Here is a 22,121-nt window from a genome sequence, read left to right as displayed (position 1 = left end):
GCACCCCAACACACCTCCACAACCTATATGTGCTGCAATGCATGGTGGCACAGTGTCCTGTGTGGGGTACGCTGAAAAAGTGCAGCCTATGTAATATTTTGGTGCATTTTCGCCTCAATGCTGTTTTGCATGGATGTTACAGAGAACTGTGTTTTTTTGTGACTGGGCCCTACAGTAATAAAGTTATTTTAATTGTATTTGGTCATCGATATGATGAAAAACACAACTGTGTGGTTACGGTCAGATTGAAAGAATACCAAGTACTCCTTTGTGAAGGCTACATTTTTAAATGGCTACCACTACTTTAGACACGCTCTCACGATCTACAGCAGGGATATGCAATTAGCGGACCTCCAGCTGTTGCAGAACTACAAGTCCCATGTGGCATAGCAAGACTGACAGCCACAAGCATGACACCCAGAGGCAGAGGCATGATGGGACTTGTAGTTTTGCAACAGCTGGAGGTCCCCCAGTTGCATATCCCTGATCTACAGCAACAAATTCCAAGAGAACACACAACAATTCACAGTAAACCAACAAAGAATAATATCATGAGAGTTATGCCGCGTACACACAAACGGAATTTCCGTCAAGAAAAGGTCGATGTGAGCTTTTGGTCGGAAATTCCGACCGTGTGTAGGCCCCATTGGACAGTTTCTGTCGGAATTTCCGACAGCAAAAATTTGAGAGCTGGTTCTCAAATTTTGACGGCCAAATTTTTTGGGAAATTTCGATCATCTGTATACAATTCCGGGCCATCACTGAGAGCTTGGTTTTGAGGGTACAAACTCATTATTCTTTTCTCTCCTTGGTGAGTCACTAACCCAGAGCAAAATGTACGTGAACATATCAAGAGCCTAACACCTCACTGGCTGCATTATTGATCTGGGTAAATGACCCACAAAGTAGTTAAAGAAAAATGGTGACAGCCCGAGAGCATGCAGACTTAAGTTAGCAATGGCAGTTTCCATATTATTATAATAACAGGTCCCCTTTCAATAAAAGGGAAAATATTAAAGTGTATACATGTTAAACCATGTTCTATATCCAATATTATAAACAATACCCCCTAAATGTAATATTTGTTTTACTTTTTAACTATGAATAACAGACTTTTCCCAAAAAAATTACAAAAGGGGAGCCTGGAAAATGTAACAAGGAGCCTAAAGCCCCACCCACTAAATCAAAAGGAAAATTATTAATGTGCAATATACCGTATTTATCGGCGTATACCACGCACTATTTTGCCCTGAAAATCAGGGCAAAATCGTGGGTGCGCGGTATACGCCGATACCCGCTTTCCCGCGCTGAATTTGAATACTGCGCCGGCATATACCGAGCGCAGTACACTCGTGTATCTTCGGGCAGTTTCGGCGCCTCTCACGTTGACGTCCTGGACGTACAGGACGTCACCACGAGAGTAGCCGAGCCTGCCCGACGATACACGAGTGTACTGCGCTCGGTATATGTCAGCGCAGTATTCAAACTCGGCTCGGAAAACGAGCGGGGAGGACGCCGGACCCGACGAAGAGGACACCCGAAGCCACAGACGGACCCGACGAGGCCGCCGATGGACGCTGCGGAAGACACCAAAACTGTAAGTACAAAAAAATATTTTTTTTACAGGAATCCAGGTCAAGTTTAGGGGTGCGCGCTATACCCCGGTAAATACGGTATCTTTTCCCCTTAATGTATTTATGTATTTATGTTTAATGCCTCCACTATGCATTCTCCAAATGTAATGTATCAAGCCAAGCATGAGTCTATTTTATTTTTGCGTGCTAGTCTCCATATCGAAAATGAAGAGGTTACTACAGTTATGAAAATTCTCGTACAACAGAACAAAAATTTGTAAATGATGTAATGCAGTGGTCATCAACCCTGTCCTGCAGGGCCCACTAACAGGCCAGGTTTTATGTATTACCTTGGGGAGATGCAGTCTAGAATACTGCAATCACTGAGGAGCAAATGATATCAGCTGTGATGTATTTCAGTTATCTTGCAAACCTGGCCTGTTAGTGGGCCCTGCAGGACAAGGTTGATGACCACTGATGTAATGTATCTGTACTGTACTTTCCGATGAAAGCTGTACTGATTAAACGAAAATCGTACGATCTGGTATCATACCAGAAAAAAAAAAGTCATGCTTACTCCATCGGTTAATTTCCTATGGCCTGTCTTAATCAGCTTTAGAAAATGGCGTACCAATGATCAGATTATCATACGATCGCTTTGAAATTGGTATCTCTCGTATGAATTTCTGATCGTGTGTACGGGCATTTAGTCTTGTTTTCAGTTGGTGCATGGTGAGAAAGATAAGCCTGTGGATATAGAGGAGTTCAAAAGGTGCCCTCAACCTGTGAATATTTTACTTTATGGATTTGGTTCATTTTCACAAGTTTCTAAAGGCTCAGATTTGCAGATAGGAAATGACCTCACAAAGGGGTCACAAGCAAGCAGGTGATATCAGTGTTTCATAGAATTTCAACTTTAAATTGTCTATAAAGACATATCTGCGTACAAGTTCTCGACCCTCTAAACTAACATCTCTATATATTATATTTATATATTACCAACTTATTATTGACCAGGACCCAAAAAGTATCATGGCTAACATGAACAATTTATTAGTGGCCAAGTTACTTTTTATGTTTCCACTAACATTTAATTTCTCAGGACAAGATTTTGGGGTGTACCCCCCTTCAAGGTCGAAGCAGGGAAGCAGTACTGCTGTACAATTAGTACTGCTTAGACCTTGAAGAAGGGGATACACCCCGAAAGCATGCCCTGAAAATGTGAGTGTTAGTGCAAATAAAAAACGTATCAAGTACACTAATACATTTTGTTTGTTGCAAGTACATTATATATCACTGCATGGGCATAATGACAAGCAACAATTCCCCTCTTTTACGGTATATCACCAGTCTCTATCAAAGACTGAAATTAAGACTTTCTAACTAGCTGCTATGACCAAAATATGTTGTCCTCTCTGATAATATTGGGCCGGGCCTCTCACAAAAAAAACATCAGATTTAACCTACAATAACTGAACGTTTTAGAAATAAGGTGCTACAGAGAGGACAGAGTCTCAAGCATGCTTATTAACTGTACTTTCCTTATAACAGAAGATTACTAAGCAACGTTAACCTACGAGACTCCTAAACCTTGACAGCAGTTACCTGTTTAAATGGCGTATGAACAAACAGTGAAAATGACAAACATTTAAAAAATATATTTTCAGGTTGTACCTCTAAAACTTCAGTGACTAAGGCTCCGACTCCAGTGTAGTAAAATGGATACAGGAATACAGGAAGTGGAAACAATATCAAGAGGCCCAGAACACCAAGGATGAAATTGTGCCACACACCTACATAAAAAGTACAACATGACAAAGTTATATAAAGATCTCTACATCCACACAAATATACAAAGGGTAATGACAGACACATAAAGCAATAATATTGTCAGAAAATAAATTAAAAAAAGATTTTGCCACTAACCATAAAATATTCCTGGAGTCCACTGAGGGACACATGAATACAGATACAAACAAGTTATACTGCTGCCTACAAGAAGTGGCAAACAGAAAAATTGTAAGCTAGCCCCCATATAACTCCTCCTCTAACCAGAATGCCTCAGTTTTGTGGAAATCAGTACCAAAGGGCAAAAGCAAAAAACACACAGAAGTGGGACTTGTAATCCTAAATTTACTCCAAGTAAAAGATTTTATGGCAAGTACAAAAATCGTATTTTATTTATCGTCCATTGAGGGGCACAGGATTTTAGATACAAATGGGATGTCCAAAAGCAGTCCCACTGAGAGGTGGGCAAAAACCACTGAGAGGCCCATAGGGAGAGTGGGACCAGCCCATAACTAAGAACCAATGCCCAGATCTGACTAGATGAAGTAAAGCCCCCTGCAAGACAAGAGAGGTTGCCTACAAGCAAGTGGAGGCTAAAGAGGATCAACCTGATGCACAAAACCAGGATATAAGAGATCAACACGAGAGAGAAATGATTCTACCTAAAGTAAAAAGCACTGTGCCCAAACCAGTGAGAGGCTATGAAACCAAAAACCCACCAAACAGGTGGAGCAATATAAAAATGATTAAGGAAAAATAGACCAAAACATGAGAGAAAAAAAAAACAAAAAAACAAAAAACACCGGGACAACCCCCAAGGAAACCTGGGGCAAAACCATTCCGCAAAAAGGACCTGCCAATCTACACGGGAATGCCCAAGTCTTATCCACACGACCATTCAAATTTAGGAACAGAAATCTTCCATACTAGGGAGAGGGTTGCCCAGCCAGAAAGCACTCTTGCTAATGAGATTTTCGAAGAATTTGAAAATCATTACATCAGAGCAACCCATAAGAGTTGTGAAGTGGCCCCTAGGGTTGGTAGGTGACTCAAATTTGAAAATCATTACATCAGAGCAACCCATAAGAGTTGTGAAGTGGCCCCTAGGGTTGGTAGGTGACTCAAATTTGAAAATCATTACATCAGAGCAACCCATAAGAGTTGTGAAGTGGCCCCTAGGGTTGGTAGGTGACTCAAATTACAAATCACACAAACCCTGGAGAAATATCTGGGATCTAACAGGATCTTCTGACTTGTTCTGGTCCACCAAAGCATTCGTAGCCATGGACTGAGAAAGCTTAGCCGTACTGCTACTTCACTAAGGGTAGAACAAGGGAAGGTATCCAGGGAACCTGCCTCAAAAGGCTGCAGACTAACTACAAAAGTAGGACAAATGTCTAGGCAAGTAGGTCCCACAAAAAAGTCCTCCTGACACACCATATCCTCAACATAGGGAACCTGCAGCAAGAGCCAAGGGTGTTCCACCTGCTGACAATTCAGGGGTGTGCAAAGCCCTCTGGTTATGGTATCTGCTTGTTCAACAGAAGATGAAGAGCATCCAGAGGCACAGAACTCGCTCTTTGGTGAAATGTCTACCAGATAAGAAGAGACAGATTCCAATGCCTAGTCCATAGAGGAAACCGTGCTGTTGAGAGTAGCACACTTGGCGTTACCAAGCTTAGAGACCAGGTAACTTGTCTATTCACAGAGAGGACTTACCACTCCTTCACAGAGGAGAATGCATTGCAAAACCAAGGTGATGTCTAAAGGAGTTCAGTCTAGGAAGCCAACTCAAGGCAAGATTCCCCAATGAAAAGAAAAAACATCTGTTCCAGGCAGCCAGATTGTGGGCTAAGGAAAATGGCTTTTAAATTCAAGGGCCAGAGAGGCACACTGTCCAAAGCAGATTGGACAACATGCAAAGGCTATTCAGAGCGGTTCACTGACCACTGGTTGAAAGCCCTATGACCAGAGCTAGAGGCAGGCTCTGAAGTCCTGAAAGTACCAGTAGATGAAGGAAAGAGGTGGGACTATGCCGAGGAACATGTGAGGACCTCTTACACCGAGACAGGAGCGTCGCTACTCACTGGTTGCATTGCTAGTCATAGTATTACAGTCAGGACCAAAATAGGCCATATCCCTCAAAATATTCAAGTCAAAACCTCCTTATAGGTAGAAACAGCATCCCTTATATGCCGCCAGAGTTCTCTACACATCTGTATGGACATCAGTATAACGTAAAACACGAGAACCCAGGCAACTGGTTCTGATGAGGTTAGGGGTAGCCAGAGGTGACCAGATCGCTGTAGGCGGGCAGTTAAAAACAGATTGAAGATTCACATGGTGCTTCAAGAGTTGCAGCGGGATGGTGCTTCCTATAGGCTGAATGGCGGAAAAGAGCACACATGCACACGATCGCACCCAGTGGATGTCAGCCTGTGGCAAAGCTGGCAGTGGTGGGAAATTTAAGAGGTTATCCTGATGCTTCAGCCCAACTGGCCTTACTCTTCTGAGACAGGGTAACAATCTTGGTAAGTGCCATGACTCTGGACTAAGAAAACACTCTGGGCCAGATCCTCAAACGAATTACGCCGGCGTATCTATGGATAAGCCGCGTAATTTCAAAGTTCCCCCGTCGTATCTCTGTTTTGTATCCACGAACAAACAAGATACGACGAAATCTGGGCTCGATCCGACAGGCGTACGTCTTAGTACGCTGTCGGATCGTAGGTGCATATTTACGCTGGCCGCTAGGTGGCTTTTTCGTCGAATTCCGCGTTGAGTATGCAAATTAGCTAGATGCGGCGATCCACGAACGTACGTCCGGCGCATTTTTTTACGTCGTTTTCGTTCGGCTTTTTCCGGCGTATAGTTACCTGTTATATGAGGCGTATCCTATGTTAAGTATGGCCGTCGTTCCTGCGTCGAATTTTGAAAATGTTACGTCGTTTGCGTAAGTCGTTCGCAAATAGGGCTTTGCGTAGAATGACGTCACCGTCGTAAGCATTGGCTTGTTCCGGTTTAATTTCGAGCATGCGCACTGGGATACCCCCACGGACGGCGCATGCGCCGTTAAAAAAAACCGTAATTTACGTTGGGTTACGACGTATTAACATAAAACACGCCCCCATCACATACATTTGAATTGCGCGCCCTTACGCCACCTAAGTTACACTACGCCGCCGTAACTTACAGCGGGAAATCTTTGAGGATACAAAAGAAAAAAAGTAAGTTACGGCGGCGTAGTGTATCCGAGATACACTACACCGGACGGAGAGAAGTGCCGCGCTTCGTGGATCTGGCCCTCTGTGACCAACAGTGTACTTTGGTCTATAAAATGCTGCAACGCAGAGCCCAGTAGCCAAAAGTTACATTCCAGGTTAGTCCCCCGCCACACATCCTGTGAAAAAAACAGCAATATAAAGACCAGTTCAAGCAATGGTGTAGAGAGGAATCTTGATTAAATATTCCAGAGGTAAAAATCAAACAAGAAAAAAAGTTTAGGAAGCAATAGTTAGACCAGGGATCCTAAAACTACAGCCCTCCACTAGCAAAAATTGAGGCAATGAGGCTAGCTGGTTAGAGAAGAGGTTATACAGGTGCTGTGTCCAATCCTGCTGTAGTCTGACTAACTTAATTCATGTGTCTCACAAAAAAAAGAAGTGAATAAAACAAAATCATTTTATTCTTTTTTTTTTCTTTAGAAGAACAAGACAATATTACATGGATTCAGCATGCCATCTAGTGGAGAAAGGATTACAACTTTCATTCCATCTGGGTACACATTTAGTCTTGGTTTTGTTTAGTACTTTTATGAAGGAACATAGACATCAGCACATTTTTAGCTATTATTAAAGCGGGGGTTCACCCGCACATAACACTTTTTACCCTTAGCTTCATGCTCGTTTTGTCTAGGGGAATCGGCTAGTTGTTTTAAAATATGAGCTGTACTTACCGTTTACGAGATGCATCTTCTCTGCCGCTTCCGTGTATGGGCTGTGGGACTGGGCGTTCCTATTTTGATTGACAGTCTTCCGAGAGGCTTCCGGCGGTCGCATCCATCGCGTCACGATTTTCCGAAAGAAGCCGAACGTCGGTGCGCAGGCGCAGTATAGAGCCGCACCGACGTTCGGCTTCTTTCGGCTACTAGTGACGCGATGGATGCGACCGTCGGAAGCCTCTCGGAAGACTGTCAATCAAGAAGGAACGCCCGCTCCCGAAGACCCATACCCGGAAGCGACGGAGAAGATGCATCTCGAAAACGGTAAGTACAGCTCATATTTTAAAACAACTAGCCGATTCCCCTAGACAAAACGAGCATGAAGCTAAGGGGATTGTTTGAAAAAACTGTTTTATGGGTGAACTCCCGCTTTAAGCGGCCATCAGGACGTAAACGGTTAAAATGTACTCACCTGATTTATGTACTTTTGGTGCAAGTCTCTTAACTACATTATTGCCATGTGTGTATTTTGTATGAGTGTAATATCTATTCTTAATCTATCTGGTTGAATCAAATGGACTGGATAGTGCATACGTTTTAGGCAGGTGTGAAAAAATGCTGTAAAGTAAGAATGATCCAAAAATGTAATCTGTGATTACATGATGATACAGAAAGATTTGAGGCAACCTACCTCCACAGAAGATCTGTGGCTTGTTCTCCAAGATGTTTGGAACAACCTACCAGCTAAGTTCTTTCAAAAACGGCGTGCAAGTGTACCTAGAACTGTTTTGAAGGAAAGGGTTGGTCACACCAAGTATTGATTTGATTTGGAATTCTCTTTTGTTCATTTTCATTCCATTTTGTCAATTAAAAATAAACTATTAACACTTCTATTTCTGAAAGCATTCTTTCTTTACAGCATTTGTTCACACCTGCCTAAAGCTTTTTCACAGCATTGAATATATCCAGCATTAAATGTACATTAGCTGAAGGCCGTTAATTAATTGCACAATTCAAATCTGCAGCTTTTAAGACATCTAAAGCATTTTAACATTTTCCCTATCAAGAGAATACCACCTAATGATGCAATTACAGAGGACCTTTTGTTTAAGTAAAAGGTTTCACTGTATTATGCCATTTGCCCAATGCTCCCCCATAACCAGAAGCACTGGGCAAATAGCATAATGCAGTGAAAGCTTTTACTTAACCACTTCCCTACCGCCCATTGTCATATGACGTCCACAGATGGGATCTCCCATCCTGGGTGGATGTCATATGACGTCCCGGGTTTCCCAGTCGTCTAGGGGGCGCGCACACCCGCAGCATTGCGTGAGACCCGGTGCACGTGCCCGGCGGAGGTGATGTCTGCCGGGCACCCGCGATCACGGCAGGACTGTGGATCTGTGTAAACATACAGATCCATGGTCCTGTCAGGTGAGGCGACCAATATGTGTTCCCAGTACAGAGGAACACACATCGGTCTCCTCCCCTTGTGAGTCTCCTCCCCCTACAGTTGGAATCACACACTAGGGAACATATTAACCCCTTCAGCGCCCCCTAGTGTTAACCCCTTCCCTGCCAGTCACATTTATACAGTAATCAGTGCAGTTTTATAGCACAAATCGCTGTAAATGTACATGGTCCCAAAAATGTGTCAAAAGTGTCCGATATGTCCGTCGCAATGTCACGGTCACAATAAAAATCGCAGATCGCTGCCATTACTAGTAAAAAAAATACAAATAAATAAAAATGCAATAAAACTATCCCCTATTAAACCAATCAATATACGCTTATTGCATTTTTTTTACCAAAGATATGTAGAAGAAGAATACGTATCGGCCTAAACTGAGGAAAAAAAATAAAATTTTATAGATTTTTTGGGGGATATTTATTATAGCAAAAAGTAAAAAATAGATTTTTTTTTTAAATTGACGCTGTATTTTTGTTTATAGCGCAAAAAATAAAAACCACAAAGGTGATCAAATAACACCAAAAGAAAGCTCTATTTCTGGAAAAAAAGGAACGTCAATTTTGTTTGGAAGTCGCACGACCGCGCAATTGTCAGTTAAAACTACGCAGTGCCGAATCGCAAAAAGTGCTCTGGTAAGGAAGGAGGTAAATTCTTCCAGGGCTGAAGTGGTTAAACAAATTTAAAACATGCACCCTTCAGATGTACAATGTAATACAGCCTTCAATTCCACCCAGAAAAACAACGTGAACATTATAAAGTGCATATAAAAACTTTAACGGAATATTTAATTTTGGTAAAGCACTGCGCTTCACACAATCATTTTTTATAATTTTCTTTCCCCCTTTGTTTACACTTAATTTTTGTGCTTTCAAACGTGTTCATATGCGTAAGCACAAAAGGCAAATGTTCTTATGCCCCCATACACACAAACGGAAAATCGGATGACAGATCGTCCGTTTTTTTTTTTTGCATTCTAGTCGCATATCGAACATGAAGAGCTTACTAAAGTTGCATCGGAAAGTGATGTCATGTGTTGCAGTGTATTTTTATTGTATTTTTGGACGACAACTGTACTGATTAAAGAAAATTGTACGATTTGGTATTCTACGAGAAAACATTTCTTGCTTGTCCGATCGGATAATATCGGATTAACTGTCATGATTGGCCCTCGAAAGCTCTGTACCAATGATCAATTGATCGTACGATCAATTCGAAAGCGGTATTTTTCGGATGATTTTCAGATCGTGTGTACGATTTGTGTATTCTGTGTTACAGATCTAAAAGCAACTCATGTTTATGCACCTGTGTGAATGGCTCAATTGAAAACAATGCAGCTGCGTTCTGATGCATAATTAAACTACTGTACTTAACGACCAGCTGCCGCAGTTGTACTGAGGCAGGTTGGCTCTCCCGCGCAAATTGCAGTCTTACGTCAGACGCGTACACAGCAAACTGTGGGCGTGTGCGCCCATTCGCTAGTGGGGGAGCCAATAAGCACTCTACAAAGAGGCTGAATGGGGATCTGCCAGTGTAAACAAACAGATCCCCGTTCTGTTAGGGGAGTAGAGTGAGACTGTCTGTTCCTAGTGATTAGGAACAGCAATCTCTCTACTTCCTGTCAGTCCCCTCCCCCCACAGTTAGAAGGCACCTCCCTAGGGAACATTTAACCATTTGATCGCCCCTGGTATTAACCCCTCCCCTGCCCCTGTCATTTATATAGTAATCATTTTTTTTTATAGCACAAATTGCTGTATTAATGTCATTGGTCCCAAAAAAGTGTCAAAGGGGTCCGATCTGTCCGCCGCAATGTCGAGGTCCCACTAAAAAATCATAAATCACTGCCAATACTAGTAAAAAAAAAAAAAAAAGACAAATCTATCCCCTATTCTGTAGACATAATAACTTTTGTGCAAACCAATCAATAAACGCTATTTGGGATTTTTTTTACCAAAAATATGTAGAAGAATACACATTGGCCTAAACTGATGAAGAAATTTGTTTGTTTTTTTGGATAATTCTAATGGCAAAAAGGTTTTTTTTTTCCCTCAAAATACCACCAAAAGAAATGGTAATGATGAAGCACAAGATGTTTGTGTGAAACGCGTCTACGTGACCTCGTGTTGGTGTCTTTGGTGTTATCACTTTGAACAATAAAAGGCAAATCGGAATTCCTGGATGTGCAGCCATTTCTTTTCTTACCACCAAAAGAAAGCTCTATTTGTGGGAAAATAAAGACGTCAATTTTGTTTGGGTACAGCATCGCACGACCACGCAAAAGCGACGCATGGCCGTATCACCAACAATTGCCTGGTCATTAAGGGGGAAATCTTCCGGTCCTTAAAGCGGTGGTTCAACCTATTTCGGCTATTTCCGGAGAAGCGTGACGCACCAGAGCCGGCCGTCAATCATCTTCCCTCTGGATAGGAACGCCCATTCCCCGCGGGGAGTCTGAATCTTCACTATAGGATTAAACAGTGAGTACGGGGCAAAAAATAAAAATAAAGGCATACTGTAGCTCGTGCTACTATGCTTAATTTAATGCTAGAATTTTTTTTTTTTATAGGGTGAACCCCGTCTTTAAGTGGTTAAACACTTGTATATGTCTACTTTTAAGGCCGTGTGAATGAAGCTCTAGGCCTCATTCACATGGCTGTATAAAAACACAAAAACAACGTTTTTTATTATGGAATTGAACAAAGCTGCATTGTTTCCAATGGAGCCACTCACACGGGTGCATAAACATGCACTGCATTCAGAGCCGTAACACAAAATGAAAAAATCTGCATCTGAGAACATGCGCTTTATGCTCTTCACGTATAAATGCATGTATATGTGTTTGTAGGTCCGTAAATAAGGTCTAAACAAATGGGAAAAAATAATTTATCCATAATTAGGAGTCTGTAGACTAGTATTTTACTGATCATTACGCAGGAGTTTTTCCTCCTAGAAAACACATGTGTAATAACAGCAACATTTTTACGGCCATGAATGAAGTCTCACAATGACCAACTCTCCATTGGAAGCCCATGTGACTGGTGACAACCCAGGAGAACTACCGTGAGACAGGCAGAGAATGTAGTAACCCTATATTGGGATCACCAGGTATTATTTTAACATGAAAATTTTTAAAATAACTTTTCAAATGACTTTGACATTTTAGCGATTGGGTTTACATATACCGTAAAAGTGTACGACGCCGTTTCCACAAAATTTACCTGCACAGAAAATCCTCAGCTGTTGGACAGGTGACACCAGCTGGAGATGCGTGGTGAAAAGATCAACAAATGCTCCAGGATACACCACGAACACGAACATCCCAAAGCCATTAAATCGTACGGTTTCTCTGCAGTATAGGAGATAAAATATGTTTTATTAGTAATCATCTCACATAGTTATGAATGTTAAAAACACATTTAATTCTCCTTTTATTGGACATGCTTCAGAAACCATTCTAAAAACACTTCTAGATACAGGCAGTCCCCTAGTTACAAACATCCGACTTACAAACGACTCCTACTTACAAATGAAGGGAGATAACAGGAAGTGGGAGGAAATCTACTCCTAGGAAGGGAAATTCACTCCTGTAAGGCTGGATTCACACTTGTGCAGTGCGAATTTCAGCTCTCTTATCTCTGCAGAGATAAGAGAACTGTTCAGCAGATCCTCTCCATTTTAGCTGTGAATTTGGAGACCTGGCAGAGGGGAGGGGGAGGGGGGAAGTGTAATGAGGTGAATGAGAGAAATACTGAAGAGAAATGAACACATCTGCGAAATCAGATGCGTGCCCATAGAAGATAATGGGCCTGAATTCACACACGTTTTTTCGGCAATGCGCAGTGCGAATGCATCGCACATATGTGAACCAGCCTCATTAAAACCAATGTATTTTATAATGTCAATTCGCATAGGTGTGAACCCAGCCTAAGAGTTATTATGGGAAAGAGATAACCTCAACTGAAGCTTTATCACCAATCCTTGTTTCCACAACAACTCAAAATTTGTAAAACCCAATTATCATTGGGACAGAAACTGAGGTAAAATCTTCTGAACATGGGCACAGACAGTAAAACAACATTTTACAGGGGTGATAACCCTTCTCTATGTTTTCCAAAAAGCTTAAAAATCTTTTTTTTTGGCTGGAGCTACACTTAAAATAATGTACCTGTTCCGACTTACAAACAGATTCAACTTAAAGCCGTGGTTCCGCGGTATATCTTTTTTTTTTTTTTCCTGTAATCCCCAGGTCTTACCTTTACTCCCGCACTAACAGGATGTCCCCGACGTTCAGCCATCCGATGCGCTGTAATTTGTAAAATTATATCTTTGATTTTTTGTAGATGGACGTTTCCATCTTACCTGTGGGCATTGTGAAGCCGACAGGGTCTTCTTCCGGGATCGGGCGAATGCTGGCCTCCCAGCATTCACCGCTCGATCCCGCGCATGTGCAGTGTTGACGGCGAGCGTCGCCGTCAACACTACATGGTTGCCATAACAACGGCCGGCGTGAGAAGATGTCGCGCGATTACAGCAGAGCGCGTCGACAGAGGAGTTGCCGAAACTAGAGTGACAGGACGGGGGAGAATGGACTAACACGCCCATTCCCCGCGGGAGGAATTGATTGACAGGTGGGAAGATCGAGCAGGAAACGGGTAAGGAGCGCTCAAAAAAAAAAAAAAAAAAAAAATCGTCTGGTCAATGTTTTTTACCAACAGTGCAACTGGTTAGATGTTGTCAAACAGGGTGAACCACCGCTTTAAGAACAAACCTACAGACACTATCTTGTTTGTAACCCAGGGACCGCCTGTATAGTAAATCTCCCTATTGGGGACCCACACAGCGATATAAACCCGACAGTGGTTGTAACCACTACTGAATCGGACATTATAACCATAAAAAGTATACATGTATAAAATAATGATAATTATATAAGCCCTAAAAACAAACACAAATTGAATGCCATTTTGAAAATATTTCACCAGTATAACAAAATACTTGAAAGGATATGCAGAGAAAGAAGGTTTCAGTGATGACACAATCAGGTATAAATATTTTATCCTGTTTACACTGTTGGCCAACCATGTGTTAAATATTCATGTGAATACAAAGACGCTTCGAGTTTTGCCCAGCACACAAAGGGGAAGATCGCATTACCTTACGGCTGCCACTCCATGCCCAACTTCATGTATTACACCACTGATGAAAATCGCTGAGAAGAAGTATGTCAGCTGGCTGACGGGAAGGTTCACACCCGGCACCTGTTCCAGTCAGGAAGGAGACAAAACATTAAATATGAGACGCTCCTATAGATACATTGTTCTGGACACAAGACCAGCTGCAATGACAAATGGACCTTTACATCTATACAGTCTCTATCTGTAACGCTGCAATGCTGAACAGGCGAGGAATTTCAAACATCTGCAGCAAATTATGAATACATGAACCAATTAAATATATTCAGTACTCCACCTAAAAACATAGTTCATTTCAAATCGATTATAAAAGAAAAACTGGAAATAAAAGAACATAATATGTAAAAATAAAGCTGAGGGATGGATCAGAGGCGCAACTAGAACCTTCAGGGCCTTGGTGCAGGAAACCATGCAGGGCCCCCCTGACTCAATCCCGGGGCCCTTTCTCATGTTCTGGCACCGGCCCCTGCACTGTGGTAGAACCAGTGTTAATTTAGTCAACTAAAACATTTTAGTCTAATTTTATACAATTTTAGTCGACTAAAACTGAAACAATTGCGATGACAAAAATACGACTAAAGCCCTGTACACACAAAAAATGCTCGAGCAAAGTGCGGTGACATACAACATGTACGACGGCACTATGAAGGGGAAGTTCCATTCAGATGGCGCCACCCTTTGGGCTGTTTTTGCTGATTTCGTGTTAGTAAAAGTTTGGTGAGAGACGATTCGCGTTTTTCAGTCTTCGTGCTTTTCAGTCTGTTACAGCGTGACGAATGTGCCATCTCCATTACAAACGCTAGTTTTACCAGAACGAGTGCTCCCATCTCATAACTTGCTTCTGAGCATGCACGTTTTTTTTCCCGTCGTTAAAGCCTACACACGTTAAAGCCTACACAATGCTCGAGTCCACACGGTCGTTTTTAATGACCATTTAAAAAAAAAATACGCGGCATAAGACTAAAACTACATTGAACTTTGACGTCAAACACAGTATTCCTTTAGTTATTCTGCACAGGTGGATGAACGTAAAGTCGTTTTTTTTTTTTTTCCCTACTGTTAATTAGTGATGTTTTTTGCATGTCTGAGCCTGGGTATGCCCAATAGGCTTTGTTCTGTATTTTAATTCACCTTGAAAATTACAACAAAAACAAATACAAAATAAAACACTGGTCTGTAGTACATGTTCATACCTCAATACCATAAATAATAACATATTTGAATTTTTAACTCCAGCAGTATATAATGAGTTTGGAAATTGTAGAGAAATGCTTAAAGGGGTGGTTCACCCTAAAAACGACTTTTTTTTATTACACTGCCCCCCCCACATTGTAATACGATTAAGGCTATTAATTTTTTTTTATGCTGTACATAACTTTGTACAGCATATTCACCTGTGGCATCCGGCTTGCGAGTCCCGCGGGAGTGGGCGTTCCTAACATGTCTGGGATTGACGTTTGACCAAAAACGAGCTCCCCCCGTCGCGTAAGCCGCGTCACGATTGGCGAAAGGAGCCCGAATGGCGATGCGCAGTATAGCGCCGACTCGCCGTTCGGCTCCTTTCGCCAACCGTGACGCGGCTTACGCGACGGGGGGAGCTCGTTTTTGGTCAAACGTCAATCACAGACATGTTATGAACGCCCACTCCCGCGGGACTCGCAAGCCCGATGCCACGGGTGAATATGCTGTACAAAGGTATGTACAGCATAAAAAAAAAATTAATAGCCTTAATCGTATTGTAATGTGGGGGGGCAGTGTAATAAAAAAAGTCGTTTTTAGGGTGAACCACCCCTTTAAATAATGCATTACTATTTAAATAGATTTTAATGTCCTGCAGATTTAGTCGACTAAAACTAAAACAATTGCAGAAGACTAAAAATGTGACTAAAACTAAAATCCCATTTTAGTCCTAAGACTAAATCGAAATTTGCTGCCAAAATTAACACTGGATAGAACGCCTGGGCCCGGTCACAAATGCGACCTTTGTGACCCTGGTAGTTCCGCCACTGACCTCATTACTAGGGGAGGATTTTAAAGGATGTAAGGGGGCACTCTAAGGTACTAAAATAGTACCTCCAGAGTTCCCCCTCAATGCCTCCAGAGTGCTCCCTACATCCTCCAAAGTGCTCCCTTATTATTGCCTTCAGAGAGCCCTCTTACATCCTCGGGAGTGCCCCTGTTCCGTCAGATTAGGTGACCCATCAGATTTTGTAACGGAAACGACGTTCCGGCACGGCCATCTTGCTACACACTCGGCAGGAGTAAGGATACTGTGACAAGGCAGCAAGTAGACATCTTTTTACACCCACCAGAGTCTTGCATTTCACACTTATTTTTACCAGTAAACTCAGCTTAGATTGTGAAATACAGTACAGTGGAACCTCAGATTGCGAGTAACGCGGTTAACAAGCGTGTCGCAATACGAGCACTGTATTTTGAAAAATCCTAACGGTTTGCGAGTGTTGTCTCACAAAACAAGCAGGATTCAGGCCACAGCATTTGGCCTGAGGTAGGGGTGCCGGAGCCAAGCGGAGCCAAACGGCGCAGATCGTAGCCATTCAGAAAGACTCAGAAATACTAGATTCCAGGGTCTTTCCGAGGCTTGCCAAGCCTTTCCGGCTGTTTCCGAGGCTCTCTGGCGCCCCCGTCTCTGGCCGCATGCGGTATTGCATGCCATTGAAGTCAATGTGGAACCAATTTTTTTCGTTTCTATTGACTTCAATGGGGAAACTCGCTTTGATATGCGAGTACTTTGGATTATGAGCATTCTCCCCAGTACAGTTTTAAGAGGGCTATGAAGATACCACCTCAGTGCCTCCTTACACCTTGCTCCAGAGTTCAAAAAGAGGATCTAAAATTGATGCTGTCAGTATGAGCAATGTAAAAGTCCAGGCACTTGCCCCAGACACGTGGCTGTCTTATGGGTTTCCCCCCCCCCCCCCACATGGTGGCGGAACGCCAGAACCCAGTCACAAGTACAACCCTGGTAGTTTCGCCACTGGGACAGATTACCTTTCACACCATAACTAAAAGCTACAAATTGAACTTTTAGGCCGCGTACACACGGTCGGTCCAAACCGATGAAAACGACCTGAAGTCCAGTTTCATCGGTCCAAACCGACCGTGTGTACGGCCCATCGGTCTGTTGTCCTTCGGACAAAAATTAGAGAACTTGCTTTAAAATCGAACCGATGGACCGCTGACCGATAGGTCCAAACCGATGGTTAGTACACAAAAGCATCGGTTCACGGTTTATAACCGTCCTTTACTCTATCCAAAATTTTAAGAAAAACGTTTTGTCTTCTGTTCCAAAATATATAATTTAATATCAAACCAAATTCTGGATAAAAAGCACCATTTACTGCTATTACATATTCATGGAAGAATAATTAAATCCATTTTTTCAAATAGAGCTAGTGCTAGGAGGAGACATGACCATAACGCTGTGGTCTATGACAGGGCTCAAAATTTCAAGCCCTGAGCTACTAGCCAGGCCTCAAGAGTTACTCGCCACCAGTTGCTTCACCTAATTCATACACTGCTCCATGCCTAATTGCGCCCCTAAATACGCCCTCGTAGATTATCTCATGAAATGACACGGTTAAATGTTTTATGCAGAATCAAGTTACACAATTAAATATTACCAAAAACAACTTTAACAAAATGGGACAGGGCACTAGAACTGGATCTCTTCCCCATTCTCTTGCCGTCTCCTCTGCAACTCCCATCCATCCATCCTCTCTCTCCCTCTCCTATTCATCTCATCATCAGGAGCCTGTGTGCGCGGCTCCACGCTTGCATGTCCCCACTTCCCCCTTTTATTCAGGCTGGCAGAGAGGAGAGGAGCTGCAGCACAGCGGGAGGGAGTACAATCCAGCGCCGAGATCCACACAACTGCACAGCCATTGACACCATAGCACAGCGCACATTGACACCGCACAGCACACATTGAGACCAGTCTGTTCACAGTGCTCAGGCTGAACTGCTGGACACCGACATGGAGCATAAGGAGAATAAAACTGCAAGGCTGCCACTCTCATGTCAGGGCAACTTTCAGTGAGCGCTGCACTGCCTACCTTGGACACCCGGAGTGGTAATTTTCGCAATCCTCCACCTGACTCATTACTTCCTGCTCCCTGCTCTCCAGCTACATGGGGAGGGGGGCAGGCTCAGAGTATGGATTTTATTAGAGGTCGACCGATATATCGGCCGATATTTGGCCGTTTTTAAGAAATCGGCATCGGCCGATTATTGTAAAAAAATCGGCCGATTTTCGGCTGTCGCGCTAAACCCCGCTCCACCTACAGCAGCACGAGAAATGAATCCTTCACATCGGCCGACACAGCTGCAGTAGTTGTCTGCGCAAAGAGATCACAAAAGCTTCCTGCATGCTGGGACGGTGGCGGGATTACTGAACATGGGCTCTAGGCTACGGCTCCAGCCACCGTCCCAGCATGCAGGAAGCTTTTGTGATCTCTTCGCGCAGACAACTACTGCAGCTGCTCGGGCTTGTGACAAGTTTGCTTTCTGCAACAGCTCGCCGAGGTAGGGGGGGGGGGGCGGGGCCGGCGCACAGGCTACAAGCAGCGTTGCTAAAGGATTCATTTCTCGTGCTGCTGGAGACTGGGGTAATGTACAGTATTCAGCCTCGGCTCTCTAGTGATTGTACATAGTACTCCAACTCACGTGGGAGCTCACAGGTGTCATCCAATGGACAGTGCTGGAGGGAACAGTGTGTACATGTCAGAGCACACCCCTCTCCTGTATACACACTCATTTTATATATATCCATCCCCACCCACGGCCAGCTCCATCCATCCCGCTTCACAATACATCCCCCACCCACGGCCAGCTCCATCCATCCCCCACCCACGGCCAGCTCCATCCATCCATCCCCCTTCACAATACATCCCCCACCCACGGCCAGCTCCATCCATCCATCCCCCTCCACAATGCATCCCCCACGCACAGCCAGCACCATCTTTCCCCCTCCACAACGCATCTCCCACCCACGCCCAGCACCATCCATCCCCCTCCACAACGCATCCCCCACCCACGCCCAGCACCATTCATCCATCCCCCTTCACAATGCATCCCCCAGGCACAGCCAGCACCATCTTTCCCCCTCCACAACGCATCTCCCACCCACGCCCAGCACCATCCATCCTCCTCCACAATGCATCCCAATCCAAAAATCGGCCCAAAATATCGGCCGCAAAAATCGGCCTCATATATCGGCCATCGGCTGCCCCGATTTCTAAATATCGGCATCGGCCAGAGAAAAACCCATATCGGTCGACCTCTAGATTTTATGGGGAACCCCTACACCAAAAAAAAAAAAAAATGTGTGGGGGTCCCCCCAGAATCCATACCAGACCCTTATCCAATCACGCATCCCGGCCGGTCAGGAAAGGGGGTGGGGACGAGCGAGCGCCCCCCCTCCTGAACTGTACCAGGCCACATGCCCTCAACATGGGGGGTGGTGCTTTGAGGCAGGGAGTTGCCCCCCACCCCAAAGAACCTTGTCCCCATGTTGATAAGGACAAAAGCCTCTTCCTAACAACCCTGGCCGTTGGTTGTCAGGGTCTGCGGGCGGGGAGCTTAATGGAATCCGGGAGCCCCCTTTAATAAGTACCCATTCACCTGGAGGAAAAAAGCGTCAAGGAAAAAAAAACATTACACAGGTTTTTAAAGTCATTTATTAGACAGCTCCGGGGGTCTTCTTCCGACTAAGGGGGTCTCTTCCGACTTTTCCGCTCTCTTCTTCCGCTCTCTGGTGTTGTCTCCGCGCTCTCTGGTTCTTCTCCCTCTCTCCGATGCCTTCTACCAGGCTCCTCCGATATCTTCCGTCAGCTCTTTTAGTAGCGGTGGCCCGGTCTTCTCCGTCGTCTTCTTCCCTCTTCTCTTCTTCTGATGTTGATACAACGCTCTCTCCCGCTGTAATGCTGTGTGCGCAACGATTTATATAGGCATGGGACGTGGTCACCGAGTGATCACCCGGTGACCCCGCCCCTTATGACGTCACAGTCCCATCATGTCCCGGGACTGTGGCATAAGGGGCGGGTCACGGGTGACATCACGCCCCATGCCTATATAAATTGTAGCGCACCGCCCACACGGCATTACAGCGGGAGAGAGCGTTGTGTCAACATCAGGAGAAGAGGGAAGAAGACGACGGAGAAGACCGGCCACCGCTACTGAAAGAGCTGGAAGAAGATAGCGGAGGAGCCCGGCAGAAGGCACCGGAGGGCGGGAGAAGAACCAGAGAGCGCAGAGACGACACCGGAAAGCGGAAGAAGAAAGCGGAGAAGTCGGAAGAAGACCCTCGATAAGCTCTCCGCCCGCAGACCCTGACAACCAACAGCCAGGGTTATCGGGAAGAGGCCCTTAAGGGTCCTCATCAACATGGGGACAAGGTGCACCACCCCCCCATATTGAGGGCATGCGGCCTGGTACGGTTCAGGAGGGGGGAGGGGCGCTCGCTCATCCCCACCCCCTTTCATGAGGGCCTGGTATGCTCCTGGAGGGGAATCCATGCAGTTTTTTAAAATTTGGTGCGGAGTTCCCCCTCATGATTCATACCAAACACAGTGCCTGGTATTGGCAGGGATCCAAGTCGGACGTATGTCGGCTTCAACACATTTTTCCTTTCCCCGCGAGCCAACTCGGCGCTGGCTCCCACGACGGGGGGCATAGGTGGTCAATCTCGCCGAGAAAAGCAGCGAGATTGACACAATATCAGGGTCACCTACTGTAAGGGCATTATTTTTTTTAAATTTTGGATAGATTAAGTGAGCATTATAACCTGTCAGATTTTTTTGTCATCTGTGTCCCATTGGGGACATTTCCCTTCACTTCCGGTCCCATAGCCAAAACAGGAAGTGAGAGGAAATCCCTGCAAAATAAGGGAATCTCTTAGTGTCCTCATTGGAAGATTTCCCCTTCATTACTTTTCTGGGGACAACCCAAAATGTGCGATTTTCTTTTACTTTCACTTTCAGGCCTTATGCACACTGGACGTTAAAATAATGTTATAAACACGCCAGTAGCAGTGAGTTTTTCAACTTTTTTGCAATAGTGTTTATTAGCGTTAGAGTTTTTGAGCGTTTATCGACGTTTATTAGCGTTAGAGCAAACCCACTAGTTTTGTTTGTTTTTTTACTGCTCAAAAACGCCACTGCCCAAAACTGCTGATAACAGCTGATAACAGCCTATGTGTGTATGGACACATAGAATAACATGGAGAGTTTAATGACTGTAGAAAAAAACGTCTACAGCCAAAAAACAGCTGCTGTAAAAACATAAAAAAAAAAAAACGTACAGTGTGTATGAGGCCTCAATGATAATGGAGTGAATCTCCCTAAAGCCTCGTACACACAATGTAATTTTATGGCCACAATTGTCTGACGGACGTGTTGTGTCGGATAATCCAACTGTGTGTATGCTCTATCAGACAATTATTGGATGAATTAACAACAAAAGTTGGCTGTTCATGCTCACCAACTGTAGGGCAATAAATCTGTTACATCAGTTTATCCGATTGTGTGTAAGCAAGTCCGTCCAACTAAAATCCAAAGTACAAACACGCATACTCAGAACCAATTCTAAACATCAGACAGCAATAGCAGAAGTTGCCCAAAGGGTGGTGGTAAAGAGCTGAAAAACCATGTGATTTGGTGAATGTTGGCTGAAAATGTTCTGCCGTCTGTATGCAGAACACATTCACGGCCAACGGAGGGGTGGGTGCTGTGTCCGTCCATGAACTTAGAGAAACGGATTTTACGGTGAGTACAAAAATCCTATTTTCTCTTCCGTTCATGGACGGACACAGCAGCATTGACCTTAGGGACGTCCTCAAGCAGTGTCAAAAAATTTCGAGGGGTGGGAAAAAACACAGCAAACCAAGCTTCACCTTAAACAAACCAGAGTTCCTCAACGGAGGAACTTCAACCTTAAACTGCCACCTGTAAAACCTTGCGGCCAAAGGAGGCATCCGAAGATGCACTCACATCCACCTTGTAAAATTTTAAGGTGTGGATTGACGACCAGGTCGCTGCCTTACAAACCTGTAAGACGGACGCTTGATGGCGGAAAGCCCAAGAGGCACCAATCTCCCTGCTCGAATGTGCCATAACCTGAAAGAGAGGCGCCCGCCCCT

The 22,121-nt window shown here is 44.2% G+C and overlaps 1 protein-coding gene across 1 annotated transcript in view; it reads right to left on the bottom strand.

Moving 5' to 3' along the window:
* The window catches only part of MBTPS2 (membrane bound transcription factor peptidase, site 2), an 82,283-nt gene that overhangs the window by 44,185 nt on the left and 15,977 nt on the right, over nt 1-22,121 (bottom strand). The window contains exons 4-6 of the mRNA XM_040338250.1: nt 13,926-14,029; nt 11,990-12,117; nt 3,249-3,367 (exon numbers count right to left, since the gene is read on the bottom strand). Of these exons, the coding sequence (XP_040194184.1) occupies nt 3,249-3,367; nt 11,990-12,117; nt 13,926-14,029 (351 nt within the window). The remainder of the gene's footprint in view (nt 1-3,248; nt 3,368-11,989; nt 12,118-13,925; nt 14,030-22,121) is intronic.

This window comes from Rana temporaria, chromosome 2 (assembly GCF_905171775.1).
Source record: "Rana temporaria chromosome 2, aRanTem1.1, whole genome shotgun sequence".
Lineage (NCBI taxonomy): Eukaryota > Metazoa > Chordata > Amphibia > Anura > Ranidae > Rana > Rana temporaria.
The sequence above is the reverse complement of the archived record's forward strand: the minus strand, read 5'-3'. Positions and strand labels throughout refer to the sequence as shown.